Source organism: Clinocottus analis, unplaced genomic scaffold, assembly GCF_023055335.1.
Source record: "Clinocottus analis isolate CAN_PGR_092001 unplaced genomic scaffold, fCliAna1.0.p SCAF_11, whole genome shotgun sequence".
Classification (NCBI taxonomy): Eukaryota; Metazoa; Chordata; class Actinopteri; order Perciformes; family Cottidae; genus Clinocottus; species Clinocottus analis.
In genome coordinates this window covers 6,156,709-6,179,132 of record NW_027175832.1, presented here as the reverse complement: position 1 = coordinate 6,179,132, position 22,424 = coordinate 6,156,709, and the positions used below count along the sequence as shown (strand labels likewise).

General features: G+C 38.5%; 2 protein-coding genes across 2 annotated transcripts in view; both read right to left on the bottom strand.

The window, feature by feature from the left end:
* The window catches only part of LOC137779456 (guanine nucleotide-binding protein G(olf) subunit alpha), a 43,564-nt gene extending 34,449 nt beyond the window's left edge, over nt 1-9,115 (bottom strand). Inside the window, exon 1 of the mRNA XM_068567201.1 lies at nt 8,388-9,115. Within this exon, the coding sequence (XP_068423302.1) occupies nt 8,388-8,898 (511 nt within the window). The 5' untranslated portion in view covers nt 8,899-9,115. The remainder of the gene's footprint in view (nt 1-8,387) is intronic.
* An 8,657-nt stretch (nt 9,116-17,772) lies between these two features.
* pak1ip1 (PAK1 interacting protein 1) lies at nt 17,773-21,726 on the bottom strand. The gene is made up of 10 exons (XM_068571007.1): nt 21,424-21,726; nt 20,949-21,111; nt 20,660-20,780; nt 20,493-20,567; nt 20,338-20,390; nt 20,086-20,231; nt 19,834-19,931; nt 19,624-19,723; nt 19,165-19,294; nt 17,773-19,071 (listed from the first exon to the last, which is right to left on the bottom strand). Exons 1-10 carry the CDS (start codon nt 21,499-21,501, stop codon nt 18,938-18,940), a joined length of 1,098 nt encoding a protein of 365 aa, XP_068427108.1. The 5' UTR covers nt 21,502-21,726; the 3' UTR covers nt 17,773-18,937.
* Between the last annotated feature and the right edge of the window lie 698 nt (nt 21,727-22,424).

The window sequence follows — 22,424 nt, the reverse complement described above, 5'->3', positions numbered from 1 at the left end:
TCCACCATTATTACAGTCCATAATTGTAGTTCTTGAGAGAATGGTGACTCTAGGATATATTCTGGTCCTTTAGCAAGGTAAAAGTAGAAATACCCAGTGGGGGATGAACTCAGGACTTTTAATATTATTATTTTATAGAATAAGTAGCAATACCACAGTGTCCAAATACTATATTAAGTCCTGCATTAAAAAATATTACTTATGTTAAAGTACAAACATTTTGTCATCAAAATAAACTAAAAGTATTCATATATATAGTTAAAATAGTATAATAATAAAATTACATAATAAAAGTATGTAGAAAAGGACAATTATATCAGTACTGCAGCTGGCCAAGGGTTAAATTAAAGTGTAATATTGGCTTCTAAACTCATGGAGTAGAAGTGTAAAGTAGCATAACATGAAAATACTCAAGTAAAGTACAAGTACCTAAACATTTACTTAAGTACAGCACCTTAAGAGCATTAGGACTAGTTTAATGTCAATATAATGCAATGTCATTTTGTACAATATTTATATTTATTCAAAACATGTCACAATTGTATCCTATAATATAACTGACCTGGGTCCACTTAGTGCATGAATACATTCACATTTCTACTTGTACATTTTGTTAAGTACTTTTACACTGTTGTATTGCAACTTTTACTTGAGTAAAGGCTCTTTTTTCTCCGCTGCAGTAAAGACAGTAAACTAACAAAAATCTACTCGCTACATCTGTATTTTAAGCTTCTTTGACAACCATTAAACTACCATATAGACTAGTGATTGTATACATGGGGGTCGGGACGTCTCTTGATGGGTCGTCAGATACATTTAGAGAGTTCCAAAATAAATAACAAGATCAGGAAGTAAACACATATAAACAAATGAATATGTTTCAGACTTTCCTTTAATCTTTGCTTTGTTTTTTTCTTTAAGCCTCTAAAAATGATTCAAAATAAAGTCTGTGAGAAGGAAGAATCACACATTGGTTGAACGCTGATGTAAGAGCCCCCTACCTAAGACAATGTAACTTATACTATCAAACTCAATGTTTTCTTGGGTAAACAATTAATACACTTTTCTTGTCACAACTTTTCACAATTTAAGAAATAATTGCATAGTGCCGAAACATCTCATGGCAACTTTTGTCATAAATATTTACCTGCCAAAGACTATGAACTACATCAAGACCTCCACAATACAAGACAAAGCATTTGTCTTGGCAAATTTCTTATAATATTTTTAACAACATGTTAAAGTTTCATCTCCAAATATTAAAAACAACACCACCACCGCCACTCCGTCAGTGGCAATGTTGTCAGCATTGTCTGACATTTATGTTTCGCTTGCTGTGCTTTCCTCTAAACTTAACCAAGATGATGTGTGGGTTTGCACAAGTGTGACTTTACCGCAACCACCAACTGCACTATACATGTACACCGTTGTGTTATTTGTAGGTAGCAATAGCATATTTAATGCCATTATTAATGTAAACGTGTGTGAGACACAGAATTAAAGCCACTGGTAAAAGTTGGTGGGTCGGCCTTAAGGTTGAGCTAATGCTAAGCTAATGTACATTGTTGAATTCAGGTCAGGGAAAACATTACAATTTTACTGTACTTTACACTTACATCAGAAATCCTCATAGATCACTCAAGCGCATGACGCATCCATGATTTTCTTTTGCCGTGTAACAAGGAGGGGGCTGTTATTGTCTCCATTATGTCAACACAATGCAAATACTAGTTTTATGTCGTGAAATGAGTGCAACAAAGTTGTCTGTGGCTTGCAGTTGACAACTGGAACACTTACTTCACCTCTAGTGGTGTGAATATAGTACAACCACCAGCCCCCCACATCCTCATTAAAAAATAATAATAATAAAAATATCTTGTCTCCCCAGCTCAGAATGCAAGGTCAAAACAAGTGAGAGGCCCACATCACTCTCTAGTGGTTAGAGAAGGCACCGCATTCAGCTTCCTTTGAATGAGAGACAAGCAGGCTTTGTTGCATAAATAATCTTCCTTTTTAGGAAGTACTATCTGATATTTATGTTTAGCTTGCTGTGGCTTCCTCCTAACTAGACAAAAAAAAGTGTGTGTGTGTGTATGTGTGTGTGTGTGTGTGTATGTGTATGTGTGTGTGTGTTTGTTTGTTAAGGCTTGTTAAGGTTTATCTTATTTTAGATACATCTGCTAAAGAGGGGGAAAGTTACTCTGTCTAAACTTAAATCTGAGTTTAAGATGTTTGAGCAGTATTTTGTGACATTTCAACTAGTCCGGATACCAACTGTGTTCCAGTAGTCAACTCACACAAATGTAATGTGGATACCTCCAGTCCATATAAACAGATAATTGACGTTTTATTCAACATCTTCTCTCGAGCAGTTAGACTTCTGATGTGAACAATATCTGCATATCGTTTGAGTCTGGATTATTTAATCAAAAGGAAGTAATTTACACATTCTTAATAAAGTATTTTTTCCTAAATCTGGAGGGAAACTCTTCCCATAATTACGATATTTGTGAGTAATAGAAGCAGTTATTTTTCTTAAATAATGTCTCCGTCAGTATGCGTCCATGTGCAGTGTTGGAGGAAGTTTTCAGATCCTTTGCTCAAGTAAATGCAGCAGTACAACAATCTAAAAATACTCTATTGCAAATAAATTCTGTTTTCAAAGTCTGACAAAGATGTTTTAACTATTTTCAGACTGGAAGTAGACCTGTACAGCAAAACAGCAAACCACAGAGGTCCTTAAAAATAGCTGCTCATCAATGATCATCTTAACAATGCACAGTTTCTTTTTGGAAGCTTTGCAAAACGATTGCACTTAAATAATTACACTAAATATATATTTTGGCTGGGTAAAGATTACACCCTCCAGTGAACTGTTACAATAAACCTAACATGCCCTATAAATCTCCCATACTTATCACAAGCCCAGAATGCAATTGAATCATGTACTGTAAAAACGAGGCATACATCCAAATGATATCCAGCTAAATATAGCCTCCCTGAATTTTTTTACGATGCTGGAAATAACTTTATTGCACTCTCTTAAGGTGCAGAGGCTCTTTATAAAGTCTAAGTTACACTGTAGGCAAAAACTGGAGAACAATCATAGTCCAATGTCCTCTTGCTGTGGTGTGGTTCTCTTTGATTCAGCTGCTACATCTGCTATCAGTATCATAAACATGACAATAATTCATACATCAGCATTACCTGTTGGTCATTACATTAACTGGAAACGCAGTTAGAAGCAAAGTTCAGCAACAGTCAATGATAAAACCTGTTTAGACAAAGTTCACCTGAGTCCTGGTATTTAAAGGGGAGGGCCAGTAGGACAAATATGTTCCACTGAGCAAGTTTTCCCAAAATATGGCTAAATGCTCATACACACACAAAAAATTCCAACAGGCTATTTATTGGCCTGCCTGCCTCAATTCCAACATTTCTTCTCTTGAGTACTACATTGCTTGCTGCCTGTTGTTCAGGCTCATGAAGAGTGATAAGGCTAAGATATGAACCAGCCAGTTAAGGACATCTAAGAAAGCTGTAACAGATATTATCAGAGGCCCGTACAGTATGTGATCCAAGAGGCCGAACAATAAAGTGACTTCCTTTCCAAGAAACAATTTGAGCTTGTCCTCCAGTTCCCATCGGTTTATTCCTGTACTGAAGTATAAAGATATCTATTAAAAAGGAAGTCCGATTTTATGAATTGTCCTCTGGTCATACTTTTTTATTGCATTTTTACAAGTGGTTTTGAAAACAATGGTGCCTTCAAATAGGACTCTGTTTCACAAGAAGAGGGCAAAATGATGTGGAAATCTGGTGATACCTTTCATGACACAATATATAGTATGTACTTGACTTCACATGTCTACAATACAAACTCACAAAGTTGTATTTGAAGGCTATTGACCTCCGGTGGTCACATCACAACTCTGCCTTGTTTTGATTCACATAAACCATCTAGCTTTGCTTTCATGGATGGTTGGACTACTTTGATATATTTCATATTGAGAGAACCTGGACAGCCACATGATCATAAGCTTTTTGGGGACGTACTATGTAAGATTTATTTATTTTCTTTCTAAATATGTTGTGAACTACATAAATACATTTTGTAGTTGTACCGATTCATGATTGTATTGCAATAAAAGCATTACAAACACACACACACACACACACACACACACACACACACACACACACACATATATTACTAGTGTTCTAATGCCCCTTTCAATTTTCCAGAAAGCTAATATATGCTAAAATATGTATATTTGAGAAGCTGGAACCAGTGACAGTTTGATACATTTTCTTTAATATGACTTGAACAATGAACTGATTATTAAAATAGTAACTGGCTGTTTAATATCTTACGGAAAGACTAATAGCTTAATCGTCTCGTTGTTTCAGCTCCATGAATGAAAAAGCCATGTACTGTTTGTTATATGGCCACACCATAACTTACCAAAATAAATCAGTCACTTTACTTTGAACTTTGATTCATAAAGCTTCAGTTCGGCAGGTTTACTGCATCTAATTAGAATTCAGTCCTGTAAATAACGACACTGAACCCGAACCTTTCCGTCTATGAAAACCTTCTGCAGTGAGACATTTATGATCAATAATCTCGTTTTTTTTAAAAGAGAGTTTAAGGAAGAAGCAGAGTTGAACTATGTCTACAATTATACTCCAAGATACCAAAAATGGGATTCTATATGGTGAGAAATAAATATGACTCAAACGGATGGATTTGGGCTCCAGCACAAGCTGAGCATAGCAGCCTGCACAGGATAAACATTAGCTCCTTATGGCTATCATTATTCAACCAAATACCTGCAGCAAATACAAACAGATAAAGTGACCCAGATTAGAGAGCATACGTTGCCTTGAAATGCAACACTATTTGAAAGGTGTCCACTTTCAGAGGAACACAAACCACCTCAGTCCTCTGGCATGCAACTAGAGTCCTACTGGAGACCTGGAGGGTATAAAGTCCCGAAATGCCTCTTAAGGAAAAACCAGAAGAGAACTGTGGCTGGTGGCGAAGGCTTCTGGGTGCACCAGGACAGATGCAAAATAATTGTGATTCTAAAGTGGTGAAGAAAGCCGCCCAAACCATAATGACAAGCTGAAGTGACACAGTAACAAAGGTCACACTCACTGTGTAGCTTTCAACAGTAGCTCATGGAAGGAATGTACAACACTTCCCGATGTGACTTCATTAGGATGAGCCAGTTCTTCCTGTGTGTAATTAGCGGGAGCTGTTTACTGAGGAAATTAAACTCGACGCCATTTATTATATTGAGTAACGAAGCATTACACTGGTGAAGTAAAGCAAATACATGCAACATGGCATGAAGGGTGCGTGTGTCAAAAGTAAAAGTGGATAAGTTCTGTTTTTATTGTAAATGTGTTCAACATTGTTTTCTCATCAGGGTAGCTGGGGTGACATTTAAAGCTCCTGTTTCTGATCAAGACTCTCTTTTTTGAAAGTGAAGCATTGTGCGTTATGAAAACTAAAGTACTGAGTTAGCCTACACGTACCTTCTATAGATGTTTACCACATGTGTGGTAAAATAACACAACCTACAAGCTAAATCCAAGCAAACAACAGGGCAACTATCTAAAAGCTAACTGAATTGTCTGGGATGCTGGTGACTGATATTTGGAAATTCTCTTGAAGAATTACATAATCTGTCAATCATGAGATTCCTGTGAGATTATCAAATATATGGCCTAATACTGATACAAACGCCGTAGGTTGTTTGGACACAATTAAACAGATAAGGGCTTTAACGAGGACACACCGTTATCATGACTTAATCAATCATTCCATGTGTTATCTAATTATCATCACTCACTCCATAAAATGTCAAAAATAACATCATACCAACCTGAGCCTGTAACTGATGCTTTAACATTGATTATTTATGGCAGTATGAAGATAAACCATCACTAAAATACTTAAGACAGCAATTATTTGCATGTTTACAGCTGTAATCAATGTGTGTGTTTGATATCTTCATCAAATTGATGATCAGAATTGGAATCAACGTGTTATACTTTGTGGATCAGTTCATCATTCCAGCACTGAAGCCCATTTACCGACAACAACAACAATAAGGAGTGAAAGCACAGCAACACATTACTCTATAGTCTACTAAACTATAATTTGTTTTACACTATACTGTACAGCACTTGACCACATTGTACACCATACTACTTCCTAATCTACTATACTTTACCTGTATTGGACAAAATACCTTACTGTTATTGTGCAATGGTTAGTAAAAGGCTACTAGTCATCTGTTGAACTGAACAGATCAGACTTGTCACACAGGCCACTATATTACAATCTGCAGGTCAGTACAATCAATACTACAGAAAGAATAGTTGAGAATAAATTATTAGCATTCGACCCTATAGCACTGGCCACTACACTTTACTATACTGCACACTGTAATGCACTATATACTACACCTCGGGCAAGGCAATACTATTGGTATTGAATCAATATTGTGATATGAGTAAAGATATCTTAATAATATAGTGTTGCAGTTTTCTCATTCTAAAGGCTGCATGACAGTGAAGTGATCATATTTATTGATATTGAAGTAATAAATCAATCATATTATACTAATAGATTTTTTAACACTATACAATATACCGTACTGTACTTTACGACGCCATACTAAGTGGTCTCATAAGACGAGATAGCACTATTCCTTCAGCCGTCTGTTAGAGGTTCAGGACCGTAGAATATTACTCCCGTTCACATCAGACAACTAAAAACGTATAGATCTTCCAGGAAGCAATTAAAACAACACATAATTAATGCATACACATGTCAGCTCTGATACAAGCTGGGATGTATTTCAGGGAGCCTTTTTAACTGCATGCCCTGTTTTAGTTTCTCTTTTGATGTATTTTAGGAAGCCTTTTGTAACACCTCGACAAAAAATAGCCTTTTGATTAATTCTGGCATGTTTGTTACACCATGGTTATTTATTCAGTTGCATTGTCCTTTCTCTCTTTCTCTCTCAAATAAACTAAACTAGACATAATATGTGTAATGCATAATAAGGTATATTAAACTAAGCTTTACATAACTATACAAAATTGTACTCTACTATCCTACAGACCACTAAATCAACTGAACTATATTTACGTATTGGAAACCTTTACTGTAAATGTGCCAGAGTTCTTTAAAATATTATGTTATATCTGTAGTCACTAGACAGATGGCACACCACGCCACATATATACTATATGATATTCAACAAACATAGTGCGGTAGCCAAAAGCTACATTGTCCCAAAAAGTACATGATTGTACACTAAAGCCAGCTAAACTATACTAAAAAAAATGTACTATAGTGAACTACAGGCCACTATATTAACTGTGTTAGTGAAGAGATAGTTCTCATCTGATCCTGGATAGATGTAATTCAACACAAAATACCACAATATTATAATATAATCTATAACACTCTACTTTTGTCTATGTTGGGACAACACACCGGGCACTCTGCTTTCTCTCTATTATGCCATTTATATATATATATATATATATATATATATATATATATATATATATATATATATATATATATATATATGTTTGTTTGTGTGTGTGTGTGTGTGTGTGTGTGTGTGTGTGTGTGTGTGTGTGTGTACATCTGTATAATAAAACCAACTAAATTGGATTCTCTATATCTAAATTATACTCACTATAACATAAGTACTATACTATTCTGTACTGTGCTATATTATACTAACCTTTGCTAATTCTCAGAGTAAACATGGCTCACACGCCAGGCTAAGTGGTCTCTGGACACGTTTGTACACTAAAGTCCACTGAATTATACTCTCAGCTACTCTACTATGCTGCAGGCCACTATACAATATACTTTACTATACTCCCTCATTTAGAGGAATTACTGTAAATATGCCGTAGTTCAACCAAAGTCTATTATTTTTAACAGTAGCCTATACTCAATACTTAGACACAATATACTACACTATACTTTACTGTACTAGATTTCAGATGAAACGTGACTCAATAGCCACAAGCTAAGTCGTCCCTGTAAACCTATGTGAAGAAGTCCCTTTTGAAGGCCTGTATTATGTTTAATTGGCTTTTTCTTTTTCTTTTTAACAACCCCAAATATTTCCAGTCAGAGGACAGCAGACCCAGTGAGTCTACACGTCCATCTTCATCATTTGTCATTGACAGCCGCAGGGGGTAGTTTTCACAGCTAAGCCAACAGATGTGGCCATAGGCCTCAACGGAGTAGTGACATACTTTCTGGAAAGGCCAGTACGTTTTAGTTTCTAATAATAAAACGGCTTCCTCGTCCAACAACAACAGAGAGGGACTCGACCTACCGAGCAGCAGCAGCCGATGCGTCTGTTTGTACTCCCGTTTGAGCTCCTTCAGCGCCCTGTCAATATTCTTACTGACTTTCTTCGCCTCCTTCTCGGCCTCCTTCTCCTCCACCAGCAATTTGTCCCAGTTTTTCTGCTTTTGGGTGCTAGTCTTTTGCAGCAGCTGTAAGCGTCGGCCGCGGTCCTTCCCTGTCCCCTTGCCGCTACCTCCGCCACCTCCACCGCCTCCTCCTCCTCCACCTCCGTTTTGTATGAGCACACCGTCGGTACCGGTGTCTCCACGGCGGTGCTCCCCGGCCGGGAGCCTGGCAGGGTCCCCGGGGCGAACCGGACCGCCGCCGCCGCGAAGCGACGAAGTCTCCCCGCATCCCCCGGTGTCCTCCGGGCGAGCTCCCACGGCGCGGGTCGGCACGGCGGCGTCCGGAGGCTGATCCGAGTCCGAGGTCGCGTTGGAGATAGACCCGCTCAGGTCCCCGAAGAGCCGGGGACGCAAGCTGTAGCACAGCCCCATGTTGAAACCAATATGTGTCTGTGAATGTGATTTCTCATAAATTAAAATAGCAAAAAAAATAGCAGTTGCGCCACCAGCCCTAACGAGCCATCGTCACATTGGAGCTCCAGCGGTGCGATTTAAGTCCGAAATTGAGCCGAAAATGTGAATGAATTATGCTCCGACATTTGCTATATGTCATTTTGCATTTTCCCCAGTCAGCCTTTGCTTCGTAGTTAGTGGATCACCTGATCCTTTAGTGGACACTGCGGGTCCATCTTACCGTAAGTTACCAAAAGCAGGTTAGCAGACACCCGGATCTCCGCGGTCAAATCAGCAGACACGCGCATGTTATTGCGCCTTTACACTAAAACTTACGGTAAGCGCAGTCAAACGGGCCAGATCAGGAGCGAACGAGGGACTTTGCGAAGATTGCGGAAAGTGACACAAAATCCGGTTTTCAAAATAAGATGTCAGCAAAGCGTATATATTGCAGATATGGAAATGAGTTTACATTCATTATATTCACATTATGTATAATACATGTGACCTGCATCTAGCGAGTAAAGGGGAAATACAACTAAATTGTGCATGAAGTGTCTTTACACTTTGATTCAAGGGTGAATGGAAATATAAACAAATAAATAATATGTGGCCGTATGTGTTCAGGTCCTTTTTGACCGCATCCATCAAAAAAATCAAACATCTTAACTGTATCAATTGAGGTATTTCACAAAGTAAAAACTCTGGACTGAATTTGTATATTCAAATAGCTAATCTATGAATTATTTAAGGTTATTATATTGTTATAACTCCAAGCAATGACTGATGCACATGTGTTCAGGACATCTCTGATAAACCTCCACCTGCCTTCATCACCACTCAGCAAAGAGAAAGGTAAAGGTTGTGTACTTGTGTTTTATTTATGTGTGTTCTTGAGTAAACATAGCCTCACATGGGGTAGAGCAACGTAGGGGCTGTTGATCTGTGAAGGGATAATTGTTGGACTGTGTGGGCCTGGCAGGACTCCTCTGTGATGGAGAGGCAGGGTTCTCTGTGGACGATGAGCGGCTACACGACGCTGAAGCAGCTGGGGGAGGCAGGTTTGGCAACGTGCTCCTGGGAAAGAGCAATGCCACTGGGGAGCTGATAGCTATAAAGAGGTGAGTGCCTGAGGGACAAACTGTGTTGTTTTGACTTGAAGCATTAAGCTGATTAAACCCTGAGGGACTGTTGCATCCTCAAATGAAATTTTTTGTCTCAAAGGTGTTGCCTTGGTGTGCATCATGTGTCGGCATTTAAAGAATAAATACGATTTAGGTTAATTTTAAAGACCAACAGTCGCAAAGGCACTTTTACAATCTGAATAATATCAGCAGGATTGTTACTATGTATTGTCATACTGTCCTTATTTGCATGTAGACCACAACATTTTAAGGATTTTATGTTTCAGAAATGAACAAAGAATGGTTCACGAAACTGCTCCAGGCACCGTTTGTAATTGTAAAGTTATAGTGCAAGCTGATACTATGACATGACAGTGAAAGAAGTGAAAGCACATTGCATAGTGTTGTTACTGAAGTATGGGACAAAAGAAAGACAGGTTACACATACAAAACAATTCAATGATGCACCTTTAAATATATATATATATATATATATATATATATATATATATATATATATATATATATATATATATATATATATATATATATATATATATATAATTAAATATTACATAGAGATCAACTTATGTTGATAATAATTGATTATGTTTTCACAATAAGTTATAAATGAGCTTTAGTCCTAAGCCTACTGTAACTCTCTTAACATAAACAGGGAATATGTCTGGTTCAAAATGTAATATTTCAATTCTGTTGACTTACTGAGTGAGAAAGTGTTAAATTAACTTTAGCTGGGACTGTGTATGAAAAAGCACTGACAATCACATTATGTTTGGCATGTAATGATTTTTGTACATCAGCCTTTCTGGAGACGAAACACTGTACTGTCGTATTTGAGGTCATGAACTTACATAATGATCTGATTTTTTATGACTCTATATTGTATGTGTCTCCTAAATACTTGGAGTTGTCAGTCACTGAAGATGCCAATGTGGGGAAACTAGAGAAGCCTTCAGAGAAAACAAATGCCTCTACTTTGACTTTGTGTACATGAAAGAAATCCTCTATCAGCTGATGACAGAAAGCTAAGAACAATTCCGACAGCAACATTTGTTATTTTTCTGGTTTAATTCAGCAATTATCTGGGTCAGATTGAGTCATCGTGTGTCGGTCTTGGTTTTTACAGAAATAATTTGTTCCCTGAGCCAGTCATCAGAAACATGATATTTCAGATGCTACAGGGACTGTCCTGTATTCATCAGCGTGGTAGGTGACTTACCATGTTTAATAATGGTAAGTCCCTACCATAACAAACTGCCACAAAGTGAGGAAAAAGTCAGAAACTGAAGAAAAACTGGTCTTGGTGTCTTTTTCTGTCTTGCTGTCTTATCAAACTGTCATCACTGTCCAGGTATAAATAGTTCTTAAGTGAGCAAACAACGAAACTAAAACAAAAAAAGCACATGAATGGTGGACATAAGACATCAGACATCACAGGATTTGCTCCAGCCGGAAATGACTCACTGCTCCTGTGAGAAGAGGAGGTGTGAGTGGTACCAAAGCTCAACTGAACAGGGTTATCTCTCTTCTATCAGCAATCGTTTTAGTGCTCGTTGGTGCCGGTGTCTTTCCCCCTTTAATAAGGCGTGATTGTTTGTTGATAGTGTTTTTCTTTTCATCCCCTCATTCTTCCTTTCTTTTATCTTTTTTCCCACTTTTGCCAGGGAAGATAAGATGTTTTCTGAAAATTAGAAAAGGAACATTCTGTTCCAAGACTTGCTTAGCATCTGTGCGAAGAGACTGCTGTCTTTCACTTTTCCTTTCCTTGCTTGACTGTGATCTGTCAGGTTAAAACATCTTTGTGTTGGTCATGTTTTAACTCTGTGTTTCAAAATCTTAAAAAATCGGACCCAATTGTCGTCCGCATCAATAGAGAGTCACGTAAGGTGCTAGGGGTTGTAATAGTGGTAGAAACTTAAAGGGCATTAACTATTTTGTTCAAGAAAATAATGCAATTTGAGGCAAACATCAGTATCTGCACAGGTTTAGTTGACGGACTCGTGTCTTGCACAGTGTTTCCATCGTGACATGAAACCGTAGAGCCTGATCTGTTCAGCTCTTTCTCCAAGATCAGAGCAAGTGATTCGTGATACCGAGCTCTGATAGACATTGTTGGTTTGCAGTCAGACCTGAATCCAACCTTTGACTAACAGAAAGGCCTGCTGTGAGTCAAAGCTTAGCTTAGCTGTACTCTAAGAAGACTAAATTGATACGAACGAGAGAAATAGGTTTTGGAAATGGAGGAAGACAAACTGACGATAATCAAGGTTGAGATTATTAGGGCTCAGCCGCTGGTATCCTTAATTTTTTAACTACATCATAACATGAGTGTACGACTTCTATTGCTGTCCATAAACACGAAATGACTACATGGCATATTACTACAGCATTTTTTATCATTTACTAACACTTTACAAATGATCTTCTTAATCATCTATAAGTCTAAAATACTTTATTTACAAATGGGGTATCCATCATTTATTAAGTATGAAAACCCTATTAATCAAGAATCAAATGTTTATAACTGTGTTTATGAATTGCATACTCATGAGTTACTAGTGAGTGTTCATGTTGGAATAATGCTTTATAAACGATAACTTACATGTTTATTAATGCTTTACTAATGCTAAATAGTGTGCCCTCATTATAAAGTGCTACCCGACAAGTTGTAGCGTGTTGTGGTTCTGCCGTCATCGTGGACGTATCTTTTAAATCACGGTGACATCCTCTCTTTCTGGGCCTTCGCCATTCTGTGGCGCTAACATCAAACAATATATCTAATTGTGTTGTTGTTGTTGTTGTTGTGACGTTTTAGTGACTCCTTGCTTTTTCTTGTGTCTCAACATCCGCCAGACTGGCCTGAGGGCAACAACCTGGCCACATCGATGAACTTCCGCTTCCCATAGCACATCCAGCCTCAGATCTCTGATCCCTAACACCAGCAACGAGGCAATCGCTCTGATGGGATAAATGCTGCAGAGGGACCCGGTGAAAAGACCAAGTGCTGCTCAGGTACATTTAGAAAACCAATCAAGTTCGAACACAGATTGGTAAGAATAAACATATAAAGATTAGAGTGAAGGTAACACACCGTTGAAGTGGCAGTGTTTGTTTTATGTCTCTTTGGTGGATTATTTTTTTCTTAGCACCTTTGACTACCTTGAGTGCATCTATTTTTAGCATGCGAGGCCCAAGTGAGAATCAATCACCTCACCTTTGCAGTTACTGTAATACCGAACCAGAGATATATGTGTACTGCTGAGGCAATGCAGCTCCACTGAGCCAGACTTCTGCGTTACTGGGGAAGCTTGAAAAGTACCAAAAGTTTCAATTGCTCCACTTATTTAGGAATTTATTTCACGTATTTAGGACATTTCAGCTTGTAGCGGCATAAGAAAAATGCAGTTTGTCCTATTAGTGCTTTACAAGATATATATAGCATCATATTCCATGTTAAATAAACAAGAACCAGTTTGTGTCCGCACTTTTATTTTGATATGGCTCATTTTACAATTTAATGTATCATGTTTTTACATGTATTTTTCTCATAATTACTATGTTGTTTTACGTTGCAAAGTTCTCATTTATTAAAAATGTATAACCGGAGATAAGATTGAAACAACATTTTCATATTTTCCCTTTGGTTTGTACTGTTTGTGCTCCGGGCTCTAGCATCCATACTTCCCTTCACTGTCGGCCGGGCGGAGGAAGAAACAAAGAGTCGGTCCCTCCGTATGACGGACCTAGATTCCATGAAGGCAAACACAAAACCAGCGATGTGCGATGCTGACAGAGGGGCCGCAGGAACTCCAGCTTGGTGAAAAACTGCCTTCAGGCTGTGGGGATGACTCAGGTAGAGCTACCAAATTCCACAATGAGACCTTCTTGGGATTTCATGTTTTTCTTCTTTGTATGTTAATTTTAAAGCAAACAAGAGGGGTCAGACCCAACTGTCGGTTAGACCTCTTTATTTTGATGCAAAGGATGTGTTCTCCGGAATATCTCCGGGATCATAAAAATCACACTTAAACTGTTTCCTCGGCCTCTGCAAAACATTAGATTTCCATTGCCTTCCAAATGAGTGGTTCATTTACGTTTCGAAATGACTTTATTTCTGTTGAATGAGGGACATTTCTCCAGCATGTCACATTCAACAACAGGTTGAACCACAAGTCTGAGGTTGCATCCTGGGATATGGCACGAAAACAAACAGCACAGATATACCAAAAACTATACTCTGAACACTGAAACAGAAAACTAGTAATAACACAGAAAAATCTGAGAAAAAAAATAAGAAATGAATAGTACATATGTGAAATTAAAAAAGTGGCCTAAGAAGATAAAGGACCGACAGACAAAAATCATAATCATAATGGGGTTTCCTCAAAGTGATGGTAGAAAGTTTTGAGGAGACAGGTGAGATACATCTTTAGAGAAGCAAGTTAGAGTGGTGTACATTTTTTTTTTTTACCATGAATTGCTGAATAATACAGGATTCCCTTTCAAGAGTCACAATTTTATTTGAAAGTGCGACATTTATTTGGTGCGTTATGGGAATTATTCTGAAACGTCCCATCTGATATTGTAAATATGCTTCTAATTGTTAGAAAATACAAATTGTGGGGCATTTGAGTTCTACAAAGTTAAAAAAAAAAAAAAAAGCTCCCAACAAAACCCCCTCAAGCTGCAGCTGTCATGAAGACATACAACGAGGATCAGCACTCGGAGCACAAGACATGCAGCTTGACGTCGCTTTTCGAGACACACACTTTCCCTCTCATTCCCTTCTCTCTCGTGATAGTTTCCCAGAATACAAAGGGGGGGGAGGAGCAGAAAGACCTCTCCCAGCGCTACAGGGAAGAACATGTTTCCAAGGAGCACAATCATCGACCCTGTAACCGGACGAGTAGACTGGACCGCCAAAAGCGGAGGTCACAAGTACACAGTCTGCTCTGCTCCAGCAGTGACTCATGGGGAAAGTTCCCACTGTGAAGTGTTTCCTGCTAGTCTGTTGTTACATTTGCCACATGATTCAATATTGATCGCTGTTTTACAAATGTCCCATAACTTCTATAAGGTCAGTGTTATTTTATAGTACAGTATAGTTGTGTTTAAATTTAAGTGGGTGTGTTTATTACTTAACAGCAGCTGATACATTTACAGACTAACCACTATTTTTCTAGTTTTATATTTCATTCAAAATAATACATAACCAGACTGTAATAGAAAGCCACAGCAAAAGGATGTTTAGGACTGTACAGGATGAGGGAGCACAAATCATATATTTGTATGCAACAAATATGCAAATGCGTAGAAAAGGTATGTTGAGATTTTTTTTCATGATTTAAGTATTTTCTTTTGCATTCAAATGATGATCTTCAACCTAAGGACAGAGCTCGTGTCACATTTTATTTTTGTTTAAAATAAGGTGTCAAATCTGACTGTTTTATCCAGAAATAGGGTGAACGATCATCTGATAAACTGAAGAATTTAATTCATGGAAACCATGTGCGGTATCGACTAATGCAGAAGAAATCCACTCCTTGCCAGCAGTACATAGTATAACCTCAGTTTGTCTTCAATATTACACCAGTTCAGGAATCAAAAACAAGAATAGACATTTATATCAGTAAGTAGTTTAACTACACACAGAAACCACAGTGCTGATAAAGTGGTTAAATGTGACATAATGATGTTGAATGCCTACAAATCACAATAAATGAGAAGCACCTGTCTTTAGTAATAGTTTGTAATATAATATTATGTTTTCTGACAATGATCACATGTAGGTATGAGACCTGACTTCTACATGTAACTCATCTTGAGCATTGGGAGCAGTGGGCATGCGTGTCGTGCCTGGGGAAGGACTTGGGGCTTCACTGGGGTTCTCCTGAGCCACAGCCGCTCACACAGCATCCATTCTATCAATGTACCAAATCCTGTGATAACCAAGGAGAGACAAAAATAGTGCAAAACATTCAGTCTTGGATTCAACTAACTACATTTGCTGCAGTTGCAACGTGAGGAATCTACTCTAAAGCAAACTGAGACATTGTGAGTAATCAAAGACCAGTTTTGCTTTTCTCCCCCAGCCAAGAGATTCATTTGAGCAGCGAGCGCACCACCAGGAGTGAGTTCATTATTGTATTTGGCAGAGCCGAGGCCGAAGCCTGAGGAGGCCGGGGCGCTTTCCAGACATGCTGTACATAGCTGTGATTGGCCGCTGTCAGCCAGATGATGCATTCCTGAACTCGTGGCCATATGGCTTTCACAGCCAAAGGGCCGTTGTTGCACAATACAGAGATTATGTGTTTGAGTGTAAAAGTCCTGAGAGATTGCTTATTCATAGAATTATCTTCCACTTAATTTTTCATTTGGATTGCCATTTAATAATGTTATTTTAGTATTTACACAATACTTTGGGGTTTAAAATAATATAAGATGATATAAAATGGCTCAGTTGAGAGCTTGGAGTTGAAGCTTCCATGGCAATAGTCTGCATGACATTTGGAGCAGTAATCCAATAGCACAGGGTATTTGTTTACACCACATCCAAGTGTCTGTCCACAGGAAGAAGAGCCCCGATCATAGTAGCATCACTTTTCAATGTCAGCACTGTTAAAGATACTTTTCGCTGTTGGAGGAATGTCTCATTCATTGAGGTATTTTCTGAGAGGAGAATAAACTGCTTTTTATTAAAGATGGAAGGATGAGATGCTGTAAGAAGGAGATGGTCTCCGAGTGAGCTCGACACCCTTTGCTGGCATCTGTCACTCTTTTATCACGAGGACAAACTGCCCGTCCTTTGGCTCTAAGTGCTGATGTGAGTGTTGACTGAATTAGCAGAGGCTGTGGAGGGTAGCTCCGTTTGGTCCTCGTCGTCTCTTCTTACTCTCCTCTTGAAACTCTTCTTCCATAAGCTCCCAGAGCGCCTTTGTAGTTAAAGATAGGAAACGCAAGGCTCCGGCATGGAGAGTAAAGTTAAAGCCATGGAGAGCTGTGTCGCTGGCTGGGACGCTTGGCTCCTCAGCAGCATGTGTCTGGTGGCCTCCTACCTCTGGAGCCGGCTGCGGGATTTACTCTGCTGCAGGAGGAAGCACAGAGCCTCCACTCCACCTGCCATCCAGGTACATAGCGGCTGTTTGACTCATTGAATGACGCACACACATTAGCTGAGGAACACTCACACATTGTGTGTATGTGTGTGTATGCACTCTAAATGTTACTGAGATAGACTATTAGAATTAGTACATGTCTGTACTTACACAGCTACACTATATTTATTAGTATGTTATGTAAACAAGCTTAGCTGTTATTGATATTTATTTATTGTCTACTTATATTACTTTACATATTTCAGTTTTGTCTGAGGTTTTTTATTTAACCTGTATATTAAGCCATTTTTGTGTTTTTCAGCTTTGTTTATTATCTGCTTTCCCTTGCACTCACTTTTCCCACATTATCCTCAAGCAAAATGTCACATTTAATTTAATTAGTTAGCCCAACATATGGTGGGTGATCCTTCCAGCAGCAGTGTTGGTGCTTAGTTTTTAAAGGAAAGATGAGACAGGTAATCGTGATGCAAGAGTGTTTTACTCTGTTAAGGACCGCAGCAGCAAGGATACAACATGAGATCAGGAGTTGATGGTGTTTATGAGTGCAGAGTTGAGAGAACCTGCTGTGACGTTACAACCAGCTCTACCTGAGGGTGACAGTTATAGTAGTGTGTTGCTGCCACCTAGTGATTCCTGCTTTGCTTCTGTGAAACAGCATTGGAGTATTAATACAATGGTGACATTGCATGTGGTGTGAAAAGAGACTAAAAACATTTCAAGATACGGGAAAGAGAGCTTCTGCTGATATTCACCTGAGGAGTTCTGTTCCAGTTATTTGCCTCCATCAAAACAATTAGTTATGAGTCAGTCTCACTTTACCTGTTTCACATATCATGCTAATTAATGCAAAGTGAATAAATAAACATTACACATCTAAATACACATACATACTTTGTCTTAATGTCGACAGCACCTCTCTTTGTTTCCATTCCCCTCTTGGCATTCAGGAGATCCACACTGACATTTACTTCTGTAGATCTACAAGAATGTGACGAAGCTTTCTTTGCATTCTGCCACTAACCTTTAATACCCTTCGACATCCTCAACGTACAGTGCTTCTTAAGTTCCCACACCGATAATAATTGTGTATCTGGGAATATCTTCCTCAAGTACAGGCCTCACTTGTGCTCGATGCTAGTAAACACAGCTCCTTTGGGGTTTTCAATTGTTGGTCAGACGAATGGTATTCAAGTTATTTTTCTTCCTCGAGAGTAAATCAGTTGATTACAATTTAGTTAGTAATGGCAACAAAGAATATATATATATAAATAAAATCAAAATATCCCAAAAACATGTTAAAAATAACCTAAAAATTAGCCTAACCCGAATTTTGAAATAAGTTTTAGCTAGCACCAGTTCATCTCACTTCTGGTGTCAGTTCAGAATAAACATGTACTACTTTTTTCCACAAAATAAAGTGTTAATAACTCATACGTCAACAGTGACAAAAAAAAGAAAGAAGTGAAGCCTCGTAACTTACTCATGAGTATATTTGTTAAACATCAACAGGTGAGCTTCATGGTAAATGAGAGTAAATGTGTTTGACAATATAGCTCAAAATCAAAAGCAGCCTATAGATTATAAAATATGTTGTACTGTTGCTCATCTCATGGTCCAATGTCATTTCTCTTCTTTTCCATGTAAACTATATTCACAACAATCTGTACTTTTTGATCTCTTTGTAGTAACATCAAAAAACACATAAGTGACCACGTAAGTCCAGATATTAAACAGTCCACGAACGATAAAACAGATTGATTATTTTTCCACTTTATTTTCCACCGCTCTTCCCTTCTTCTTCTTCTTCTTTTTGGGCTTGCTCTCGTCTTCTAAAATAACTTCTTCTGCTGCAATTCGGACTCTCTTTGTCTTTGAAAGCTCCTGAACGAGTTCTGTGGACAGAAGCAAACAGATGTATCTGGACTTTAGAAGCTGAACCACACACAGTGCATCAATATTACAACACCAAAAGACAGGACAACTACCTTTAGCTGTTGTTGCCTCTGCTGCTGGTTCCTCAGCGGTCTGCTGCACTGATGAAGGTTTCCACACAGCCAGGCACGTCAGTCTGGCTGTTGTGTTCACTTCCCCGAGGAGAGTGGGAGACTCCAGCTCCTGTTGGACAGTGCATTGTTGGGTTAACCGCAGCTCGGCAGGTGGCAACCGTGTTGTTTTGCTAATCTTTGTATTAGTTCTTATGAATGGTTTTATGTGCCTGATTGTTACGAGACATCTGATGCTATATTACAATTGTGTTTGAGTTAGTATTGCTTTGAAACTAACGTTGATATTCTGCTATGCCAAGTAGAATATGTCAATAGGTAATGATGCTAAGGGATAATATTTGAAAACATAATATGCAACATTTTATGAAAATGTAAATTTGGTTGAAGTAAGAAGTAAATGGCTTCCGCTCAAATGTTCATGAATAACACGAGACGTGCCTCTTTTAGATAGAGTTTCCACATTTTGATGAATCCGTCGTTTGAAGCCGTTACCAGCACGCAGTAATCCTCCATCATGAAGCTGTCAATCGCTTTCACTCTATAATGACAAAATGAACGTTTGTTGACTTGTCACAAATGCAGCTCCAAAACAATAGATATACATGGATCAGTAAAGTAAAAAGAAACAAAAAAACATTGTGTATTTACCTGGTTTCATGAGCCTTAAACTCACACACCCATTCCTCTTTTCCCAGATCACAAAACCTCACAATTTCATCGTCTCCTGCGATGGCCAGGACGGAGTTCTGAAATACAAGCAGGATTATATTTACTTTAATTTAAGACAATGCTGCTCATTCCTGTCATACCTCGGTTTAAAAGCAGATACTAATCATCTCAATCACAACAATCTCAATCTCACATATGAATAAATATCAGGGCAAGTTTCAGCGAACTCACATTTAGGAACTTAATGGACGAGATCCTCGTGGCGTTTGTGATTGTTCCGATCACAGAGGCTGTCTCCAGGTCGTAGAGGCTCACTTTGTCCTTCACCACGGCCACGTATTTATCCCCAGCTGGAGACCACCTGACAATGGATGCGTCTGTTGAAAGGGTTTGGGGAAAAAGGTTGAAAGTAATGTCAAACATACTAATATTATTAAAATAAATTAAACATTCCTTAACTTCAGAATCCAAGAGGAGGCTTACTCTGCTTTATGTTTTTGATGAAAGCCGATCTTCCGTTAATTAGATTCCATGTTCTAAAAAGGATCAAAAAAAAAAAAGATCCAACAGTTCATTTTGAATCCTTGGTAAATTAATTGTCTGCTGCACAGACTTCCAAGCAGAGCTGTGAAATGTACCTGAGAGTCTTATCCGTCCCAACTGAGAGTGCAAGTTTCCCAGACGGATGTACGGACAGGGATGTGACATGACCCCTGAGGAAGACACGATAAAGTTACTTCAACCTGTCCCGTCCAACATAATCCAAGACAATAATCACTCAAACCATCTCACTTTGTGTGCTTACTGGTGAGCTTTGATGGATTTCAGACACTCCCACTTCTTTCTGCTCCACACACAAATGAGTCCATCCTCTCCTCCGCTGAGTAAATGAGAAGTCCCATAAAACTCCAGGCAGGTGATGGTGCCTATGAAACACAAGAAGTTAGGGGTCAGCTGTGCAGGCCACGAGCATGGGTTTTTCTTGGATGACATTTTATACTACTTGATTAAATCCATGATGCTGTCTGGAGAAATATACTGTAATCAGACACCAAAACCATTTAAAAGCTCCCGCAAGAGGCTGCTGGTCTCACCGTCGTGATGCAGCAGGACTCCGTGCTCCGTCCTCTTCTTCATGTCGTACAGCTGGATCGTCTCATCTTTGCTTCCTGTGGCAACAAACCTCTCGCTGGCGGCCGCGGCCGATATGGAGGCGGTGTGGGCGTGATGTGTGAAGCCCGCCTCGGTCGTCCACTCCTGCACGCGGACAAAAACACACAACTCACTCGTGGATTCTTTGCAAAAACTTAAATGCTGAACCTGGGAGAAAATACACGTAGTATTTGGACGTATCTGTCAGCTTTAAAAGCAGAAATCACACTGTGCATCACAATAAAGAACACCAATGTTGTAGTAGTAGTAGTAGTAGCAGCAGTAGTAGTAGTAGTACACATTTGGTCAGAGTATTAGCACACAGGCATGTTGGCCGTTTAGTTTGCAAGAGCCAGAGTAGACTATTGATTGACATAAACTTTACGCACAACTACAAAACAAGACAGTCCGACTTACTTTCTCGTCAGTTTTTACTCGGTAACCAAAGGCTATCTGCTCGTAGCTCCCAGCGATCAGTTCCAGTACAGCTGCCATGCTCCTGCGACAGAGTGCTAAGCTAGCCGGCTAGTTGGCTTTCTGTAAACTTCAGCTGTTTTTTGTCGCTTGATTTGGGCAACCGCTAATAGCAGCGACTACAAGTCCAAGCAGGGACCTACACGAGAAACCTCGAGACGATAAACAACGTAAACATCGTGGTGAAGCGATTCAAATATTAATATCTACTAGGTATTTTTTGCCAAATCCACTTCCAGGTCCAAAACAACACGTGCGACTCTTGCGCTTGCGCAAAGTCGACTTCCTCCTGTTTGCTAAGGAGTCGTTTTCAGAATAAAAGCCAATGTGTGTGTATTTTCTTAATGTATTTTCTTCTTATTTCAAGTATGTAGTAATTTTTCAAATAAAACAGTTCAAAATTGGAGAAGGATGTGCATAGTCTAAATTTGAGCGTGACAAATGAGGAGTTAAGACTTAAAAAATATATATTTTAATGGTTAATGACTAGAGTGTAAATAATTAGTAGTATTTTTTGTGTGTTTTTACATTTTATAAATTGGTAATTCTGAAAAATTTCTGAACATTAAATTTACATTAGAATATAATATCATTCACCTAAGTTAATATGCATTCATGTGTTTTTTATTACTGTATACATATTTGTCAGTTAATACCTTTTTATCCATAAATGATAAAAAATAAATAAATAAAAATAAATAAATCTAACCCTTGTTAAAACAGCACGTTTCTTATATCTTTAAAAATTTAAATCAGTCAAGAGCGACTTCAAAACTTTAAATTAATTAATTTAGATGCAGACATTAAGACAAAACGTCAATTAAAACTCGGTCCACTTGTTTTTCTCTTTTGCAATAACCAGGGGACGTGACAAGCACCATGCATTCACAAAGCCCACTGTTCACTATTAATATACAATAATACACCTACAGGATGAGGTCTGC

Coding starts and splice junctions, on each gene's coding strand:
- pak1ip1 (XM_068571007.1), bottom strand. CDS start 21,501: ATGGCAGCTGTACTGGAACTGATCGCTGGGAGCTACGAGCAGATAGCC. Junction 20,391..20,492: donor GGGACGGATAAGACTCTCAG/GTACATTTCACA, acceptor GATCCTTTTTAG/AACATGGAATCTAATTAACG. Junction 20,232..20,337: donor CATCAAAAACATAAAGCAGA/GTAAGCCTCCTC, acceptor CCCTTTCAACAG/ACGCATCCATTGTCAGGTGG.